The 18,682-nt window shown below is 49.7% G+C and overlaps 1 protein-coding gene across 9 annotated transcripts in view; it reads left to right on the top strand.

Annotated features, from left to right (window-relative positions):
* LOC127570897 (uncharacterized) overlaps positions 1–18,682 on the top strand; it is a 111,729-nt gene that overhangs the window by 79,535 nt on the left and 13,512 nt on the right. For 8 of the 9 annotated variants that reach the window (XM_052016808.1, XM_052016805.1, XM_052016806.1 and 5 more), the window contains 4 exons: positions 3,726–3,834; positions 4,661–4,794; positions 9,408–9,519; positions 14,788–15,014. In XM_052016808.1, the coding sequence (XP_051872768.1) occupies positions 3,726–3,834; positions 4,661–4,794; positions 9,408–9,519; positions 14,788–15,014 (582 nt within the window). Of the gene's footprint in view, positions 1–3,725; positions 3,835–4,660; positions 4,795–9,407; positions 9,520–13,033; positions 13,284–14,787; positions 15,015–18,682 lie in introns of those variants that run through there. The other variant, XM_052016811.1, reaches the window with a different exon arrangement.

Here is an 18,682-nt window from a genome sequence, read left to right as displayed (position 1 = left end):
AGCGTAGGGAAGTGTACGGTCATGCACTTTGGTAGAAGGAATGAAGGTGTAGACTATTTTCTAAACGGGGAGAGAATTCAGAAATCGGAGGTGCAAAGGGACGAGGAAGTGCTAGTGCAGGATTCCCTAAAGGTTAACTTGCAGGTTGAGTTGGCACTAAGGAAAGAAAATGCAGTGTTAGCATTCATTTCGAGAGGAGTAGAATATAAAAGCAAGCTTGTAGTGCTGAAGCTTTATAAGGCGTTGGTCAGACCACATTTGGAGTACTGTGAGCAGTTTTTGGCCCCATATCTAAGGAAGGATGTGCTGGCATGGAGAGGGTCCAGAGAAAATTTACAAGAATGATCCTGGGAATGAAAGGGTTAATGTATGAGGAGCGTTTGATTGTTCTGGGCCTGTACTCACTGGAGTTCAGAAGCATGAGGGGGGATCTCATTGAAACCTCTCGAATATTGAAAGGCCTGGATAGACTGGACGTGGAGAGGATGTTTCCAGTAGTGGGAGAGTCTAGGACCAGAGGGCACAGCCTCAGAATAGAAGGACGTCCCTTTATAACAGAGATGAGGAGGAATTTCTTTAGCCAGAGGTGGTGAATCTGTGGAATTCATTGCCACAGACGGCTGTGGAGGCCAAGTCGTTGGGTGTATTTAAAGCGGAGGTTGATAGGTTTTTGATTAGTAAGGGTGTCAAAGGTTACGGGGAGAAGGCAGGAGAATGGGGTTGAGAGGGAAAAATAAATCAGCCATGATCGAATGGCGGAGCAGACTCGATGGGCTGAATGGCCTGATTCTGCTCCTGTGTCTATGGTCTTATGGTTTTGCACTTGACCCTCCACTCCTGAGCTAACTGGTCCAACGTTCCCCTACCCTGATTTTTGACTCACCCCCCACTCATTGCGAGAGTGAACAGGCAGATGTGTCAGCCCCACTGTTAAGTGGCATCCGCTCGGGAAGTAAAACCGGTAGGAAGTGGTTGGATGAGAGGATCAGGTCTGGCATATGGGAAATGTTTGCAGAGTTGAGGGTGAATTGAGAACTGCCCCTCTCTGGAGACACAGGAGACGGCAGATGCTGGAATCTAGAGCAACACACAAGATGCTGGAGGAACTCAGCAGGTCAGGCAGCATCTGTGAGGGAAATGGACAGTCGACGTTTCGGGTCTCTACACAGATGCTCTCTGACTGGCTGAGTTCCTCCAGCTTCTTGTTTTGTTGTCGCTGTCTGGTGTTTGGTGAGTTCTATCCTCGAAGAGCAATGAGCCCCAGCTGCCTTTTCATTCAGTTCTCAATTGATGAATTAGGCCCAGCCTGTCCACAGAGACTCCTGCAGTAGGCTCACAGATCCTCTCCTGAAATAGTTGTGTCTGTTTATCTCTTGGCATCTCCCTGTGCCTCCATCTCATCTCTCATGGATTGAGGAATGAGGCACCAGCAAAGCTTTTGGGGTTGGGCATTCACTGAACCTTGCACAGACAGTAAGGGAGGTTTTCCCAAAATGAGCAGGTAAATAAAAAGCATGTCAGTGGGGCCACACTTGGAGCACTGTGTGCGGTTCTGATCACCCTGTTGCAGGAAAGACGTCATCAAGCTGGAAAGAGTCCAAAGAAGATTTACGAGAATGTTGCCAGGACTCGAGGGCCTGAGTTATAGGGAGAGGTCGGGCAGGCTAGGACATTATTCCTTGGAGCATAGGAGACTGAGGAGTGACCTTATAGAGGTGTATAAATCATGAGAGGCATAGGTAGAGAGGTCGCACTCAGTCTCTTTCCCAGGGAAAGGGAACCAAAAACTAGAGGGCATGGGTTTAAGGTGAGAGGAGAAAGATTTAAAAGGGACCCGAGGGGCAACTTCTTTATGCAGACGGTGGTGGGTGTGTGGAAAGAGCTGCCAGGGGATGTGATTGATGCAGGTACAATAGCAACGTTTAAAATACACTTGGATGAGTATGTGGATAGGAAAGGTTTAGAGGGATATGGGGCAAATGGGACTAGCATGGTGGCTGCCTTGGTCAGCATGGACCAGTTGGGCCGAAGAGCCTGTTTCCGTGCGGTATGACTCTGACTTGTATGTGTGGGTGCTTCAGTAAATGTCACTACTAGAGCAACGTGCTATAGAATGGGAGAGCACGGAAATAGACCTGACCCACCGAGACCACACTGACCATCAAGCATCCTTTTCACTAATCCTACTCTAATCCCATTTTGTGCTCCCCACATTCCCAAAGACAAAGTCAAGTTTATTGTCAGATGCACAAGTCCATGTGTGCACAGGTGCAGTGAAAAACTTACTTGCAGCAGCATCACAGGCACAGAGCATCAGATAAGCAGCAATCACAAGGAAAACATGAATTAAACATAAATTATACACAATTTTTACAAGAAAGAACACAATTAGAACAAATAAAACAAAGTTCATTTTAGTGCAAAGTGGTGATAGTGTTGCTGAACTGTAGTGATTAGGGTTGTGCCGAATGGTTGAAGGGAAGTAGCTGTTCCTGAACAACACACACGAAATGCTGGAGGAACTCAGAAGGTCAGGCAGCATCTATTGGAGGGAAATGGACAGTTGATGTTTCGGGCTGAGACCCTTCTTGAACCTGGTGGTGTGGGGACTTCAGACTTCTGTACCTCCTGCCCAATGGGAGCTGCGAGAAGATGGCACGGCCCGGATGGTGGGGATCTTTGATGGATGTTGCCTTCCTGAGGCAGCACCTCCTGTAGATACCACCGATGGTGGGGAGGGATGTGCCCGTGATGTACTGGGCAGAGTCCACTACTCTCTGCAGCTTCTTACCTTCCTGCACATTTGAATTGCCGTCCCAGACCGTGATGCAACCAGTCAGGACACTTTCAACTGTACATCTGTAGAAGTTTGTTAGGGTGTTTGCTGACAAGCCGAACCTCCCCCCAGATTTTACCACTCACTTGCACACCAACTAACCTTCAAACCAGCCGATTTTTGGGATGTGGGAAGAAACCAGGGCGTGGAGAACGTGCAATCTCTACACAGACAGTACCCGAGGTCAGTATTAAACCCAAGTGTCCGGGGTTGTGAGACAGCAGCTCTACCAGTTGTACCCCACTGTGACGCACGATTGTGCTTTTATGAAGTGAGATCAGGCCTTTTGTTGCAGTTTAATTTTTCCATGGCAGTCCCAATTTTTGAGACCTGTGATCTCTGACTGGTGCATCACCGCCTGGTCTGGAGGTTCCAATGCACAGGATCGCAAGAGGCTGCAGAGGGTTGTAGACTCAGCCAGCTCCATCACGGGCACAACCCTCCCCACCATCGAGGACATCTTCAAGAGGCGGTGCCTCAAGAAGGCAGCATCCATCACGAAGGACCCTCGCCACCCGGGATATGCCCTCTTCTCGTTACTGCCATCGGGGAGGAGGTACAGGAGCCTGAAGACCCACACTCAACTATTCAGGAGCAGCTTCTTCCCCTCCGCCGTCAGATTTCTGAACAGTTTATGAACACTACCTTGTTATTCCTTTTTTGCACTATTTTTGTGATATATGGTAATTTTATGTCTTTACACCACGAAGCAACAAATTTCACATTATCTAAGTCAGTGATAATAAACCTGATTCTGATTCTCTGGTTTTCCCTCCTTGTTACCCCCCCCCCCATCTTTACCCTTCCCTCTCTCTATCTCTTCCTCTCCCTACTCCTCCTTCACCCCCCCTCCCCACACCTCCTCCTCGTCTCTCGCCCACACGTACAGCTGGAGAACTTTGCCATCATGCTCCTGCATGACATCACAGCACGGCAGCGAATCATCTCCAGGATCTTGACTCCAGCCGTTCAGGCTGGGATGATGCCGGCCTACTTGGGTAAGTGGATCTTCGCCAGCCATTTAAGCATTTAACTGGACGTGTGCAGAGCCTAACTCAGCTCAGCAAGGGCACGGGGGCCAGATCCTTTCGAGGCCCGTGGTCAGAGAGAGGAAGTGAGGTGTCTCGCCCCTGCCTGGCTCTGGCACAGTTTGGTGAGCTGATATCCATGGCACTCCACGCCGTGCTTTCATCAGGAAGCACAAATTCCGCTCCAGAAATTTAATCACCACTCCCAAGTTGGTGATCAGAGGGGCAGTGCAAAGGGAGGGGCGGTACTGAGGGAGGGGCAGTACTGAGGGAGGGTCACACTGTGGGAGGGGTAGTACTGAGGGAGGGGCAGTACTGAGGGAGGGTCACACTGTGGGAGGGGCAGTACTGAGGAAGGGTCACACTGAGGGGTCACTGTGGGAGGGGCAGTACTGAGGGAGGGTCACACTGGGAGGGGTGGTACTGAGGAAGCAGTGGTACTATTTGAGACATTCACTGTGGAGAGGGCAGTGCTGTGGGAGGGGCAGTATTGAGAGAGCACGGTACTGCTGAGCAAGCACTGTACATTTGTAGGGGCAACGCTAAGGGAGTGCTACCCTGTTGGAGTTTCTTTGCTCAGAGATCACCACATCGTCAAGGAGGGGCAGTTTCACTCTGGTGGACGATAAATGTTCTTTGATCAATGTTATCAAAAGATGTTGTCAACTTGTTACTTTGTGGGAACTTGCTGTGTGCAAATTGGCTGCCATGTTTGACTGCAACTGACTACGGATCTGATTTGGATCTGTTGTAGCAGCTGAAAGATTAACCCCCTAACCCTCCCCACTCCCCGCAGTGTGCGCTTCGGAGTCTGGACCACGCTGTTTTGACCGGATGAAATCCCACATGGAACAACACAGCCACAGCCAGAAGGAGCAGATCTTCACCGCCACTTGCAGGAAGCTCACAGACCAGCTCGATCTGTTAAAGGTGAGTGGCCGGAGGGTGGGGTGACCCCCTGCCAGATGAGGAATCTGGCCCCAACAGGTGAACCCTGACCCTCATTCACTTGACACCTGGGCTGAGCTGTGTTCTCGTCAGGAATGGAAGTTCATTGCCGTTTTGTGGGTGGGGTTGACCCACTGCTGCTGTGGGTCCTCAAATTGGTTTAATATTGTCACATGTACTGAGATACAGTGGGAAAACTTTGTTGTCATGCCATCCATACGTAAATCCATCGAGGTAGTACAGAAGGTAAAAAAAAGCAGAATGCAGAATATAGAGCAACAAATGATCTGCTGGGGGAACTCAGCGGCCGAGCAGCATCTGTGGGAGGAAAGGAATCGTCAACATTTCGGGTCTAAACCCTGCATGAGGGCTGAGAGTGGAGAGAGGGGATGGCCGGTATGAAGAGTAGAAGGGGAGTGAGGAGACAGGAGTCAGCGACTGGTGGGCTGAGGAGGGGTGTAAGATGACAGGCAAGTTGGGCCAGGTAGGGGAGGGGGGCGAGGGTGGAGTTGGGAGACAGTGGCAGGTGAAGGAGGGATGGCGGCAAAGGGAGAGGAAAGAGGCAGATGGTGAGGTGGGAGGAGGGGAGGCTGAGGGTTGGAGACTGCTGCTGGAGTGAGGTGGGAGGAGGGGAGGGTGAGGGTTGGAGACTGCTGCTGGAGTGAGGTGGGAGGGGAGGGTGAGGGTTGGAGACTGCTGCTGGAGTGAGGTGGGAGGAGGGGAGGCTGAGGGTTGGAGACTGCTGCTGGAGTGAGGTGGGAGGAGGGGAGGCTGAGGGTTGGAGACTGCTGCTGGAGTGAGGTGGGAGGAGGGGAGGCTGAGGGTTGGAGACTGCTGCTGGAGTGAGGTGGGAGGGGAGGGTGAGGGTTGGAGACTGCTGCTGGAGTGAGGTGGGAGGGGAGGGTGAGGGTTGGAGACTGCTGCTGGAGTGAGGTGGGAGGGGAGGGTGAGGGTTGGAGACTGCGCTGGAGTGAGGTGGGAGGGGAGGGTGAGGGTTGGAGACTGCTGCTGGAGTGAGGTGGGAGGAGGGGAGGGTGAGGGTTGGAGACTGCTGCTGGAGTGAGGTGGGAGGGGAGGGTGAGGGTTGGAGACTGCTGCTGGAGTGAGGTGGGAGGGGAGGGTGAGGGTTGGAGACTGCTGCTGGAGTGAGGTGGGAGGAGGGGAGGCTGAGGGTTGGAGACTGCTGCTGGAGTGAGGTGGGAGGAGGGAAGGGTGAGGGTTGGAGACTGCTGCTGGAGTGAGGTGGGAGGAGGGGAGGGTGAGGGTTGGAGACTGCTGCTGGAGTGAGGTGGGAGGAGGGGAGGCTGAGGGTTGGAGACTGCTGCTGGAGTGAGGTGGGAGGAGGGGAGGCTGAGGGTTGGAGACTGCTGCTGGAGTGAGGTGGGAGGAGGGGAGGGTGAGGGTTGGAGACTGCTGCTGGAGTGAGGTGGGAGGAGGGGAGGGTGAGGGTTGGAGACTGCTGCTGGAGTGAGGTGGGAGGGGAGGCTGAGGGTTGGAGACTGCTGCTGGAGTGAGGTGGGAGGGGAGGCTGAGGGTTGGAGACTGCTGCTGGAGTGAGGTGGGAGGGGAGGGTGAGGGTTGGAGACTGCTGCTGGAGTGAGGTGGGAGGAGGGGAGGCTGAGGGTTGGAGACTGCTGCTGGAGTGAGGTGGGAGGGGAGGGTGAGGGTTGGAGACTGCTGCTGGAGTGAGGTGGGAGGGGAGGGTGAGGGTTGGAGACTGCTGCTGGAGTGAGGTGGGAGGAGGGGAGGGTGAGGGTTGGAGACTGCTGCTGGAGTGAGTTGGGAGGAGGGGAGGGTGAGGGTTGGAGACTGCTGCTGGAGTGAGGTGGGAGGAGGGGAGGGTGAGGGTTGGAGACTGCTGCTGGAGTGAGGTGGGAGGAGGGGAGGGTGAGGGTTGGAGACTGCTGCTGGAGTGAGGTGGGAGGAGGGGAGGGTGAGGGTTGGAGACTGCTGCTGGAGTGAGGTGGGAGGAGGGGAGGGTGAGGGTTGGAGACTGCTGCTGGAGTGAGGTGGGAGGAGGGGAGGGTGAGGGTTGGAGACTGCTGCTGGAGTGAGGTGGGAGGAGGGGAGGGTGAGGGTTGGAGACTGCTGCTGGAGTGAGGTGGGAGGAGGGGAGGGTGAGGGTTGGAGACTGCTGCTGGAGTGAGGTGGGAGGAGGGGAGGGTGAGGGTTGGAGACTGCTGCTGGAGTGAGGTGGGAGGAGGGGAGGGTGAGGGTTGGAGACTGCTGCTGGAGTGAGGTGGGAGGAGGGGAGGGTGAGGGTTGGAGACAGCTGCTGGAGTGACATGAGCAGGAACACAAGGGGCTACTGGTGCTGGACTCTGACGTAGAGGAGGTGGGAATGGGAACCACTCAGGGGAGAGGTTTATGGCAGGTGGAAGCAGGACCAGGTAGGGGATGGGGCGCTGGGGCCAGTCTCCTGTGTCTCCAATGCAGAATGAAGTGTCACAGTTACAGAGAGAGCACAGTGCAGGCAGACAATAAGGTGCAAGGTCATAACAAGGTAGATTGGGAGGTCAAGCGTTCTTCTTTAGCATACGAGAGGTCTGTTCAAGAGTCCTATAACAGCGGGATAGAAGCTGTCCTTGAGCCACTTTGAGTCCTGGTTTCTGTACTTGGGGAACACAACACTGTCAGATTTGCTGTCTTCTGGATGAGTCCTTGAACTGAGGCCTTGCCTGCTCTCTCTCTCTCTGAGGATGTCAAATATCCCACTACCATAATCCAGATAAGGACAGGGAGATCTCGGTACCCTGGATAACATTTACCCCTCAACCGACATCCCCAAAGCAGATTATTTCGTTTATTTACTAATTGACAGAACGCGGGCATCACTAACAAGCTCAGCATTTATCGCCCGTCTGTAATTACCTGTGAGAAGGTGGTGGGTGAGCTGCCACCCTGAACTGCTGCAGTCCTGATGAAGGTGTTGGGGAGGGCAAGGTTTTCCAGGATTTGACCCAGTGAAGATGAATGGCTGGGAATATACTTCCAAGTCAGGGCGGTGCGTGATGTGGAGAGTCACCTGCAGGGCTTGAGAATTCATTAATAGCTTGCTGTTTGTGGCAGTGTGCTGGGCTCAAGTTGGCATCTGTGCCTCCTACAGTATTGTTGTAACAGTACAACAATACAACTGATGTAACAGCGTAAAACCCCACCCATCCTGGACATCCTCTCTTCTCTCCGCCTCCCATCGGGCAGAAGATACATGGAACAGTACAGCACAATACAGGCCCTTCAGCCCACAATGTTGTGCTGACCTTTAAACCTCACCTAAGACTATCTAACCCCTTCCTCCCACATATCCCTCTATTTTAAATTCCTCCATATGCTTATCTAGTAATCTCTTGAACTTGACCAATGTATCAGCCTCCACCACCACCCCAGGCAGCGCATTCCATCCCCAACCACTCTCTGGGTGTAAAACCTCCCTCTGATATCTCCCTTGAACTTCCCACCCATTACTTTACTTTAAAGCCATGCCCCCTTGTATTGAGCATTGGTGCCCTGGGAAAGAGGCGCTGGCTGTCTACTCTATCTATTCCTCCGAATATTTTGTACACCTCTATCATGTCTCCTCTCATCCTCCTTCTCTCCAAAGAGTAAAGCCCTAGCTCCCTTAGTCTCTCCTCATAATGCATACTCTCTAAACCAGGCAGCATCCTGGTAAATCTCCTCTGCACCCTTTCCAATGCTTCCACATCCTTCCTATAATGAGGCGACCAGAACTGGACACAGTACTCTAAGTGTGGTCTAACCAGAGTTTTATAGAGCTGCATCATTACCTCGCGGCTCTTAAACTCAATCCTTTGATGTGTAAAAGCTAACACCCCATAACTTTCTTAACTACCCTATCCACCTGTGAGGCAACTTTCAGGGATCTGTGGATATGGACCCCCAGATCCCTCTGCTCCTCCGCACTGCCCAGAATCCTGCCATTTACCTTGTACTCTGCCTTGGAGTTTTCCTTCCAAAGTGTACCACCTCACACTTCTCCGAATTGAACCCCATCTGCCACTTCTCAGCCCAGCTCTGCATCCTATCAATGTCCCTCTGCAATCTTCGACAATCTTCTACACTATCCACAACACCACCAACCTTTGTGTCGTCTGCAAACCTGCCTGAAAGCACGTACCACCAGGCTCAAGGACAGCTTCTATCCTGCTGTTATGAGATTATTGAACGGCCCCAGTACGATAAAATGGACTCTTGACCTCACAATCTACCTCGTTATGGCCTTGCACTTTATTGTCTGCCTGCACTGCACTTTCTCTGTAACCGTGACACTTTATTCTGCATTCTGTTGTTTTCCCTTGTACTACCTCAATGCATTGTGTAATGAATTGATCTGTATGCAAGACAAGTTTTTCACTGTACCTTGATACATGGCAATAATAAACCAATTTACCAATTTTGACCAGTGCACTTTGGGGCCTCCTGATTAAGAAATTTAAGCCCTTTTCATCAAACACTGTTTAATCCGTCCACAAATTGCTGAGAAGGGTATTGGTGAACGCTGCCACTGTGTGGTGGTTAGAAGTAGTACAGGACTGCACTGCATTAACATTCACCTGTCCATCTCTGTCGCTATTTAGCAAGAAATCCACTCTCGCCTGAAGCACTTTCTGGATGAAATCTGCAATGAACTATTGGTGCAGTTTGAACCCCTTCTGAAACCACTACGGATAATCGATGAAATAATCCCCAGTAAGTAGAAGGATAAGGTCCTGTTGTGTGTAAATGGGATTCGTGTAGGTGGGATGAAAATTCGTCATGGACGAGGTGAGCCCAGGGGCCGTTTCTGTGCTGTGTTACCCTGACTCCAAGTAGGAATTCTTATATATAAAGTTCAGGCAGAATTGGAGTTTAACAGCAGAGATACATGTCACTCCTCTGCTCCCTGGAGGGTGTTTATGCACCACAACCGTTTCCTCCAGCCCCAGGCCATCTCCCCCTGTCCCCTTCTCCTCTATTCCTGTCCTCCCAGAAAACCATAAGAAGTAGGAACAGGGGCCATTCAGCCTACTCTGCATTTAATAGGATGGTGGTTGCTCCAATGTTCCTTGTCCACTTTCCTGCCTTTTCACCATAACCCTTGAATCCTTCACTGATTAAGATATCTTTATTAGTCACGTGCACATCGAAACACACAGTGAAATACATCTTTTGTGTAGAGTGTTCTGGGGGCAGCCCGCAAGTGTCGCCACGCTTCCGGCGCCAATATAGCACGCCCACAACTTCCTAACCCGTACATCTTTGGAATGTGGGAGGAAACCGGAGCACCCGGAGGAAACCCACGCAGACACGGGGAGAACGTACAAACTCCTTACAGACAGAGGCCGGAATTGAACCCAGGTCACTGGTGCTGTAAAGTGTTACGCTAACCGCTACACTACCGTGCCTGCCCTTAAATCTATCTGTCTCATCCTTAAATATACCCAAGGACGCTATCCCTACAACTCTCTGTGGCAAGGAGTTCCACTCACCTCTCTGAGGGATGAAATTCTCGGTCATCGCAGTCACAAATGGACGCCCTTTATTCTGAGACTAGGCCCTCTGGTTATGTATTCTCACGTGAGAGGAAACATCTCAGCATTCACCTTGTCAAGCCCCTGAAGAAACCTACGTTTCAATAGGATTGCCTCTCGTTTTTCTAAATCCCATTGAGTAGACTCCCAATCAGTTTAAGCTTTCAGAATTAGAATCAGATTTATTATCACTGACTTATATGATGTGAAATTTGTTCTTTTGCAGCAGCAGTACAGTACAAAGACATAAAGTTACTATAAATTACGAAAATAAATGTGCAAAAAAAATAACGAGGTAGTGTTTGTGGACAGTTCAGAAATCTGATGGTGGAGGGGAAGAAGCTGTTCCTGAATCATTGAGTGTGGGTCTTCAGGCTCCTGTACCTCCTCCCTGATGGTAGTAACAAGAAGAGGGCATGTCTTAGGTGGTGAGGGTCCTTAGTGATGGATGCCACCTTCTTGAGGTGCCACCTCTTGAAGATGTCCTCGATGGTGGGGAGGGTTGTGCCCGTGATGGAGCTGGCTGTCTACAACCCTCTGCAGCCTCTTGCAATCCTGCACATTGGAGCCTCCGTACCAGGCGGTGATGCAACCAGTCAGAATGCTCTCCACTGTACATCTGTAGAAATTTACAAGTCTTTGGTGACATACCGAATCTCCTCAAACTCCTAATGAAGTAGAGCCGCTGGCATGCCTTCTTCATGATTGCATCGATCTGTTGAACCCGGGATAGATCCTCCAAGATGTTGACACCCAGAAACTTGAAGCTGCTCACCTTTTCCACCAGTGGCCCCTCAAGGAAGACTGTGTGTGTTCTCCTGACTTCCCCTTCCTGAAGTCCACAATCAATTCCTTTCCTCACAATATCTGGGATCATCCTTGTAGACGTACTCTGAAACACCTCCCATGAAATAATAACTTTCCTTATAGAGGACTAAAATTGTTCATAGTTCTCTGGATCTGGTGTCACTAGTGGCTTGTACATTTGCAGTAAGACTTCTCTACTTCCTTAAGCTAAGGGCCACCATTCCATGAGCACTTTCCATTAGCTGCTGCCCTTGTGTACTAGCTTTCTGTGTTTCATGCACAAGAAGCCTCATATTCCTTTGTACTGCAGCTCTCTGCAGTTTTATTTCCATTTAATAATCCCACAAGGATCACTGCTGGCACTGCAATTGCTTACAGTATTCCTTCTTCTATCGAAAGTGAACAACTTCACATTTTCTCACACCATGCTCAATTTGCCAACTCCTTACCCTCGCATACTTCATTAGGAGTTTGAGGAGATTCAGTACGTCACCAAAGGCTCTTGAAACTTTCTACAAATGTACAGTGGAGAGCATTCTGACTGGTTGCATCACCGCCTGGTACGGAGGCTCCGATGCACAGGATCGCAAGAGGCTGCAGAGGGTTATAGACTCAGCCAGCTCCATCACGGGCACAACCCTCCCCATCATTGAGAACATCTTCAAGAGGTCGTGCCTCAAGAAGGCGGCATCCATCATCAAGGACCCTCACCATCCGGGAGATGCCCTCTTCTTGTTACTACCATCGGGGAGGAGGTACAGGAGCCTGAAAACCCACATTCAATGATTCAGGAACAGCTTCTTCCCCTCCGCCATCAGATCTCTGAATGGTCCATGAACACTACCTCGTTATTTCTTTTTGTTTGCACTATTTATTTTTGTAATTTATGGTAATGTTACATCTTGCACCGTACTGCTGCCGCAAAACAACAAATTTCACATCATATGTCAGTGATAATAAACCTGATTCTGATAACGTATAAACATCTTTCTGTAAACTGTAGGCACCTTCCTTACAACTTATCTACTTCTGTATGGCACCTTGAAGAGTGCAAAAAGATTTAAAAGGATGCGGCCAGAACTTGAGAGGTGGGGTTATAGAGAGGTTGGACAGGCTAGGAATTTATTCCTTAGAGTGTAGGAGATAGGGGTGATCTTCAAATCGTTAGGGGCATCAATAGGGTGAATGCACTCAGTCTTTTACCAAGGGTTGGAGAATCCAGAACTAGAGGGCACGGGTTTAAGGTGAGAGGAGAGAGATTTAACTGGAACATGAGGGTGAACTTTTTTTTACACAAAGGGTGGTATGTTTGTGGAACGAGCTGCCAGAGGAAGTGGTTGAGGCAGGTACAATGACAACTTTTAAAAGACAGTTGGACGGTATGTGGATTGGAAAGGATTGGGAGGTTACGGGCCAAATGCTGGCAAATGGGACTGGCTGGGATGGGCATCTCGGTCGGCATGGACCAGTTGGGCCGAAGGGCCTGTTTCCATGCTGTGTGACTCTATTGGCAACCTTTCCCCCAAGTCGTTAAACATATGTTGTAGACAGTTGGGATCCCAGTTGGCTGTTGGTCAGGGGTTGCCAACCTAAAGGTAACCTCCTTATCCCTACCTGCTGCCTGTTAGCCACACCTCTCTCAGACCAGTGTGTGTTACCTCCAACACCCAGCTCTTGTGATTTAACCTTTAGTGAGGCATTATGTTGAACCTCTTCTGGAAGCACTAATGCAAAACTACTGGTTCCCCTCTATCCAGTCTAGTTGGGACATTGTCAAAAATTTCTCATAGATTTTTCAGACATGATTTCCCCACTGCTTGGTTAAGTTTTGATTTTCCTGCAATTGCATCCTTAATCATTGATTCTTAACATTTTTCCAACAATAGATGCGAGGCTGTTTCCAACAACAGACACGAGGGAGACCGCAGATGCTGGAAATATGGAGCAACACACAAAGTGCTGGAGGAACTCAGCAGGTCGGGCAGCGTCAGTAGGGGTGCCTAACCCACTGAATTCCGCCAGCATTTTGTGTGTTGCAATAGAAGCGAGGCTTACTGGCCTGGAGTTACCTGCATTATCAATCCTCATTTTTTTTTAATAGGGGAGTCACATTGGCATTTGTCCAATCCTCTGGCACTTCCCCAGAATCTAAAGATGTTTTGGAAGATTATAACTGATATATCCCCAGTAGCCACTTCTTGTAGGATCTTTGGATGCAAGTCATCTGGGCCAGGAGAGTTATCAGCCTTTGGCCCTACTGGTTTGCCTAGTACTATTTTTTCCGGCGATGGTGCTGGCATTTAATTCCTCCCTTGCATTGTTCAGTATAAGTGATATCTTGGTACCTTCTACCATTAAAAGCTGATGCAAAATATCTGTTTAATGTCTCAGCCGTTTCCTTGTTCTGTAAAACTGCCCCCCCCCCCCCCACCCCTTCCATTGTTATCCTGCTTCCTCTGTTGCTTTCATGTACACGTCGCTATGTATTCTGCCAATGTGTTCCGCCTCCACCACTTCCTCTGGCAGCTCGTTCCATATACCCACCACCCTCTGTGTGAAGAGGTTGCCCCTCAAGACCCATTTAAGTGTCCTGCCAATGCATTCACGTACATGTCGCCGGAAAGAGATATCGTGGCCACCCCTAAATGCCTTTGAGATAGTCAATGTCGTCACTCTGACAAAGTGTGTGCCTGAATTCCCTTTTGGGTTAGCAACCATTTGTCCATGATCCCAAGCTCCACCTTACTTCCAGCCTCATTGAGGAATCTTCATAGAATCAGATGAAGAGGCCAGTGTGCTGTAATGTCATTGCGACAGGTTCCACTCCCTGCTCTGTCTCTGTATTCCTGCCTTTTTTTCCTCCAGGCATTTATCCAGTTCCCTTTTAGAGGCTGCACTTACAAATACAAGTACTTTCTCATTTCATTGCTCTGGTTTTCTAAATCTTATATTGTGATCACTGTTGCCCAAATGCTCCTCTGCAGGAAGGGTCTTCACATTTTGCACCTCGCTACCCAAAAGCAGATTCAGTAATGCTTCCTTCCTTGTCTGGAAGCACAGCTGAATACATTCAAACCAGAGACCTACAGACTCCTGGATACTAAGGGAATCATAGGATGTGGGGCTAGTGCTGGAAAATTGTGTTGAGGTAGAAGGTCCTGAGGAGAGTCAGAATCTTCTTCCCAGGGTAGGGGTGTCTAGAACTAGAGGGCACGCTTAAGGTGAGAGGGGAAAGGGGATTTGAAGATTAAGTTTGTCACACAGACTGTGGTGAATATCTGGAACGAACTGCCAGAGGAGGTGGGTGAGGCAGATGCAGTTACAACCTTTAGAAGGTGTTTGGACGAGTACTTAGATTGGAAACGTGTAGAGGGATATGGGTCTAATGTGGGCAAATGGGTTAGTGTTGAAAGGCACATGATTGGTGTGGACGAGGTGAGCCATGAGTGCTGTTTCTAAGCTGTACGATTCTGTGAAACACCAGACCACATGGAGGGACAAACGCCTTACTCCTGCTCCAATTTTCTTATGTTCTTACGGACGTGTTTTTTGTTGGTCCATTTTCACTGGTGCTGACCTCTGTAAGAAGCAACCTTCTCACGGGCGACAATTACTTAATCATTTCTTTCTTGCTGGGTAGAGCTGGACAGCATCTGCAAGAGAACGACTGCTTTGTGTGAGAGATCCCAGATTGACTTCACTTTGCCCAAGATTGAAGAGAATGACAAGGAACCGGAGCCAGGCACGTTCCTGAGGACACCAGAGGAACTGGGGACCCCACCACTCCAGGATCTGGAGAAGTTCCTGGGAAAAGTCAAGATAATGAAAATCAATCAAGAGGACGTAAATCCAATTGATCCCATTGAGGTTCCTGCCATTGCTTTCCTATCACGGTTAACCTGCTTGCAATCCCTAGAACCCACCCCACAGTTCCTAAGCTCTAGAATTCTTCCTAATCTTTTTGGCCCTTTAAGATGCCCCTAAGGTCATTGGTGGGACCACACATGGAATACTGTGTGTGGTTCTGGTCGCCCAGCTATAGGAAGGACATCATTAAACTGGAAGAGATGCAGAAAAGATTCACAAGGATGTTACCGAGAACAGAGGGCTTGAGTTCTAATGGGTTGGAAGTTTTACCCTGGAGTGTAGGAAGCTGAGGGGTGACCTTATAGAGGTTTATAAAATCATGAGGTGGATGGTCACAGTTTTCTCCCACGGTAGGGGAGCCTGAAACTAGAGGGCATAGATTTAAAGTGAGAGGGGAAAGATTTACAGGGTCCTGAGGGGCAACTTCTTCACACAGAGGGTGGTGGGTATATGGAATGAGCTGCCAGAGGACGTGGTAGAGACGGGTACAATTACAATGTAAAGACAGCTAAACAGGTACATGGATAGGAGAAGTTTAGAGGGACATGGGCCAAATGCAGGCAAATGGGACTAGCTTGGACAGACACCTTGGTTGCCATGGACATGTTGGGCCGAAGGGCCTGTGATGTATAACTCTAATAACTGGTCTTGACTGTGCTCTTGGTCACCTGCCTCAATGCGTCCCTCTGACCAGCATCAGCCTGCCCGCCAGCGCCTCCCATGTTAACTCATTTCGTCTCCTGCTTTGATGCAGGGATTGTTGGTATCACAGTCGTCTACCTCCCAGCTGTTCCCACTCACCGTGTGCTGGGTGGGGGAGGCCATGTTATCTGTGGGTGGAGTGACCTTTGGCCTCCCTTTGATCTATGGGTGGAGTTGAGGTTTGACCTGTGAGTGGGTTTGACCTGGTGACCTGTGTCATTGAGATGTACAGCACAGAACCAGACCCTCTGGCCCAACAAAGCCATGTTGTCTATACCGACCGTCGTACCAATCCATACCAATCCCACCTGCCTGCATTAATCTCATCTCCTTCCATTCCCTGCTCTGTCCAGCACCTGTCCTGATGCCTCTTAAATGTTGTCACAGTTCCTGCCCCCACCACCTCCTCTGGCAGCTCATTCCCGATACCAACTACTCTGTGTGTGGAAAGTTTACCCCTCAGATCCCCTTCAAATCTCCTCTGTCTCACCTTAAATCTATTCCCTCTAGTTTTAGACACCCCTCCCATGGAAAACACACCCTGACCCTTAACCCTGTCTGAGCCACTTATCATTTTATATATATTTCTATCATGTCACATCTCAGCCTCCTTCGCTCCAGGGATAACTGGCCCAGCCTGTGCCGTCTCTCCAGCTCGAGCCCTCCAGTCTAGGCCGCATCCTTGTGAATCTTCTCCGCACCTTCTCCAGCTTAATCACATCCTTCCTGTAGTGTAGCGACCAGAACTACGCACGTTACTCCGTGCGGCCTACCTAACGATTTGTGTGGCTTCACTGACCACCACACCGCCCATTCTGGTATCAACCATAAGCTTGCACCTGCATTCTCACCCAGAGCTTCAATATCGATGACAAACAACAGCAGACCCGTCACCGATCCCTGCGGCACACCACTGGTCACAGGACTCCGATCTGGAAAAGCAACCCTCCACTGTCTCCTACCACCAAGCCAATTATGTATCCAGCTGGCTAGCTCATACTGGATGCCATGTGTTCTAACCTTCTGGACCAGCCTACCATGTGGGGCTTTGTCAAAGGCCTTGCTAAAGTCCGTGTAGATAGTCTAACGCCCTGCGCATGTCAATCCTCTTGGTCACTTCTTACAATAATCTAGAAACAAATTCATGAGAGAGAGTCTCCCCCACACACAAAGCCATGTTGGCTATCCTTAATCAGCCCCCACCTTTCCAAATGCAGATAAACGTGTTGGGCGGAAGGGTCTGTTCCTGGGCTGTATGTTCTGTGTTCTGTGTAACTGGTGAGTGGAAGTGACCTTGTGACGTGTGGGTGGAGGTGACATTTGACCTCTTTGTAACCTTGGACAGGTACATGGATAGGAAAGGTTTAGAGGGATAACTGCAGGGACTAGCTTAGATGGTTGGCATGGATGAGTTGGGCCGAAGGGCCTGTTTCCATGCTTTATTACTCCAAATCCTGTCTGAGAGTCCCTTTCAGTGACTTTCCCACCACTGATGTAAGGTTCACCAGCCTGTAGTTTCCTGGGTTATTCCTCCTGACCTTTTTAATTAAAGGTGCAATATTAGGTATCTTCCAGTCTTCTGGTACCTCACCTGTCATCTCTGCAGGGCCCCAGCATTCTCCTCCCTTGCTTCCCATAACACCCTAGGATGCACCTGGTCAGGTCCCAGGGATTTATCCACCTTTATGCCTTTCAAGACCCCCGCCATCTCCTCCTCCGTAATGTTGATACGCTCCACTCTTCCCTCCCTGAGCTCACCACTTCCATGTCCTCCTCAACGGTAAATGCAGACAAGAAGAATTCATTGAAGACCCCGAGCATTTATGTGGCTCCACACACAGATAACCACACTGGTCCTTAACGGGAACTACTCTCTCCCTTGCTACCTTTTCACCCTTAACACCTCCCTGCGAGGGTATTGGTGTCTCTCCAGTTCAGATACATCCCATCCCTCTTGTACAGGTCTCCTTTGCCCTGGAGGAGATCCCAGTGGTCCAAGTGGCTGAGGCCTAGCCAGCAGCACCACTCATTCCTCAGATCCCCCTATTCCTGCCCCCACTGGCACGTGGCGCTGGGAGTTATCCTGTGGTCACAACCTGAGGGGTCCTGCTTTTTAACCTGCTACTGAACTGCCTATATTCACTGTGCAGGACCTCATCTCTCTTTCTGCTTGTGTTGTTTGTACCAATATGAACCACCACCTCTGGCTGCTCACTCTCCCCTTTCAGAATGTCCTGTACCCACTCGGGAACTATCTTATGGGTTGAGTTGACCTTGTGACCTATTGTGGAGTTAAACATGGACCTTGTAACCTGTGGTGTTGACATTTGACCTTGTAAATACTAGTGGGCATAGGTTTATAGTGAGAGGGGGAAAGTTTAAAGGAGATTTTGGTAAATTGGTTTATTATGTCATGTATTGGTTTATTATTGTCACTTGTACCGAGGTACAGTGAAAAACTTGTCTTGCAAACCAATCGTACAGGTCAATTCATTACACAGTGCAGTTACATTGAGTTAGTACAGAGTGCATTGATGTAGTACAGGTAAAAACAATAACAGTACAGAGTAAAGTGTCACAGTGACAGAGAAAGTGCAGTGCAATAAGGTGCAAGGTCACAACAAGGTAGATCGTGAGGTCAAGAGTCCATCTCATCGTATAAGGGAACCGTTCAATAGTCTTATCATAGTGGGGTAGAAGCTGTCCTTGAGCCTGGTGGTACATGTCCTCAGGCTCCTGTGTCTTCTATCTGTACCTGTTCACGTGTACCGAAGTACAGTGAAAAACTTTGTTTTGCATGCCATCCAAACAGATAATTTCATCACATCAGTGCATCGAGGCAGTACAAGGGAAAACAATAACAGAATGCAGAATAAAGTGTTACAGTTACAGAGAAAGTGCAGTGCAGGCAGACAATAAGGTGCAAGGTCATAACAAGGTAGATTGTGAGGTCAAGAGTCCATCTC

This window comes from Pristis pectinata, chromosome 5, assembly GCF_009764475.1.
Source record: "Pristis pectinata isolate sPriPec2 chromosome 5, sPriPec2.1.pri, whole genome shotgun sequence".
NCBI lineage: Eukaryota > Metazoa > Chordata > Chondrichthyes > Rhinopristiformes > Pristidae > Pristis > Pristis pectinata.
This window is presented reverse-complemented; position numbering and strand designations above follow the sequence as displayed.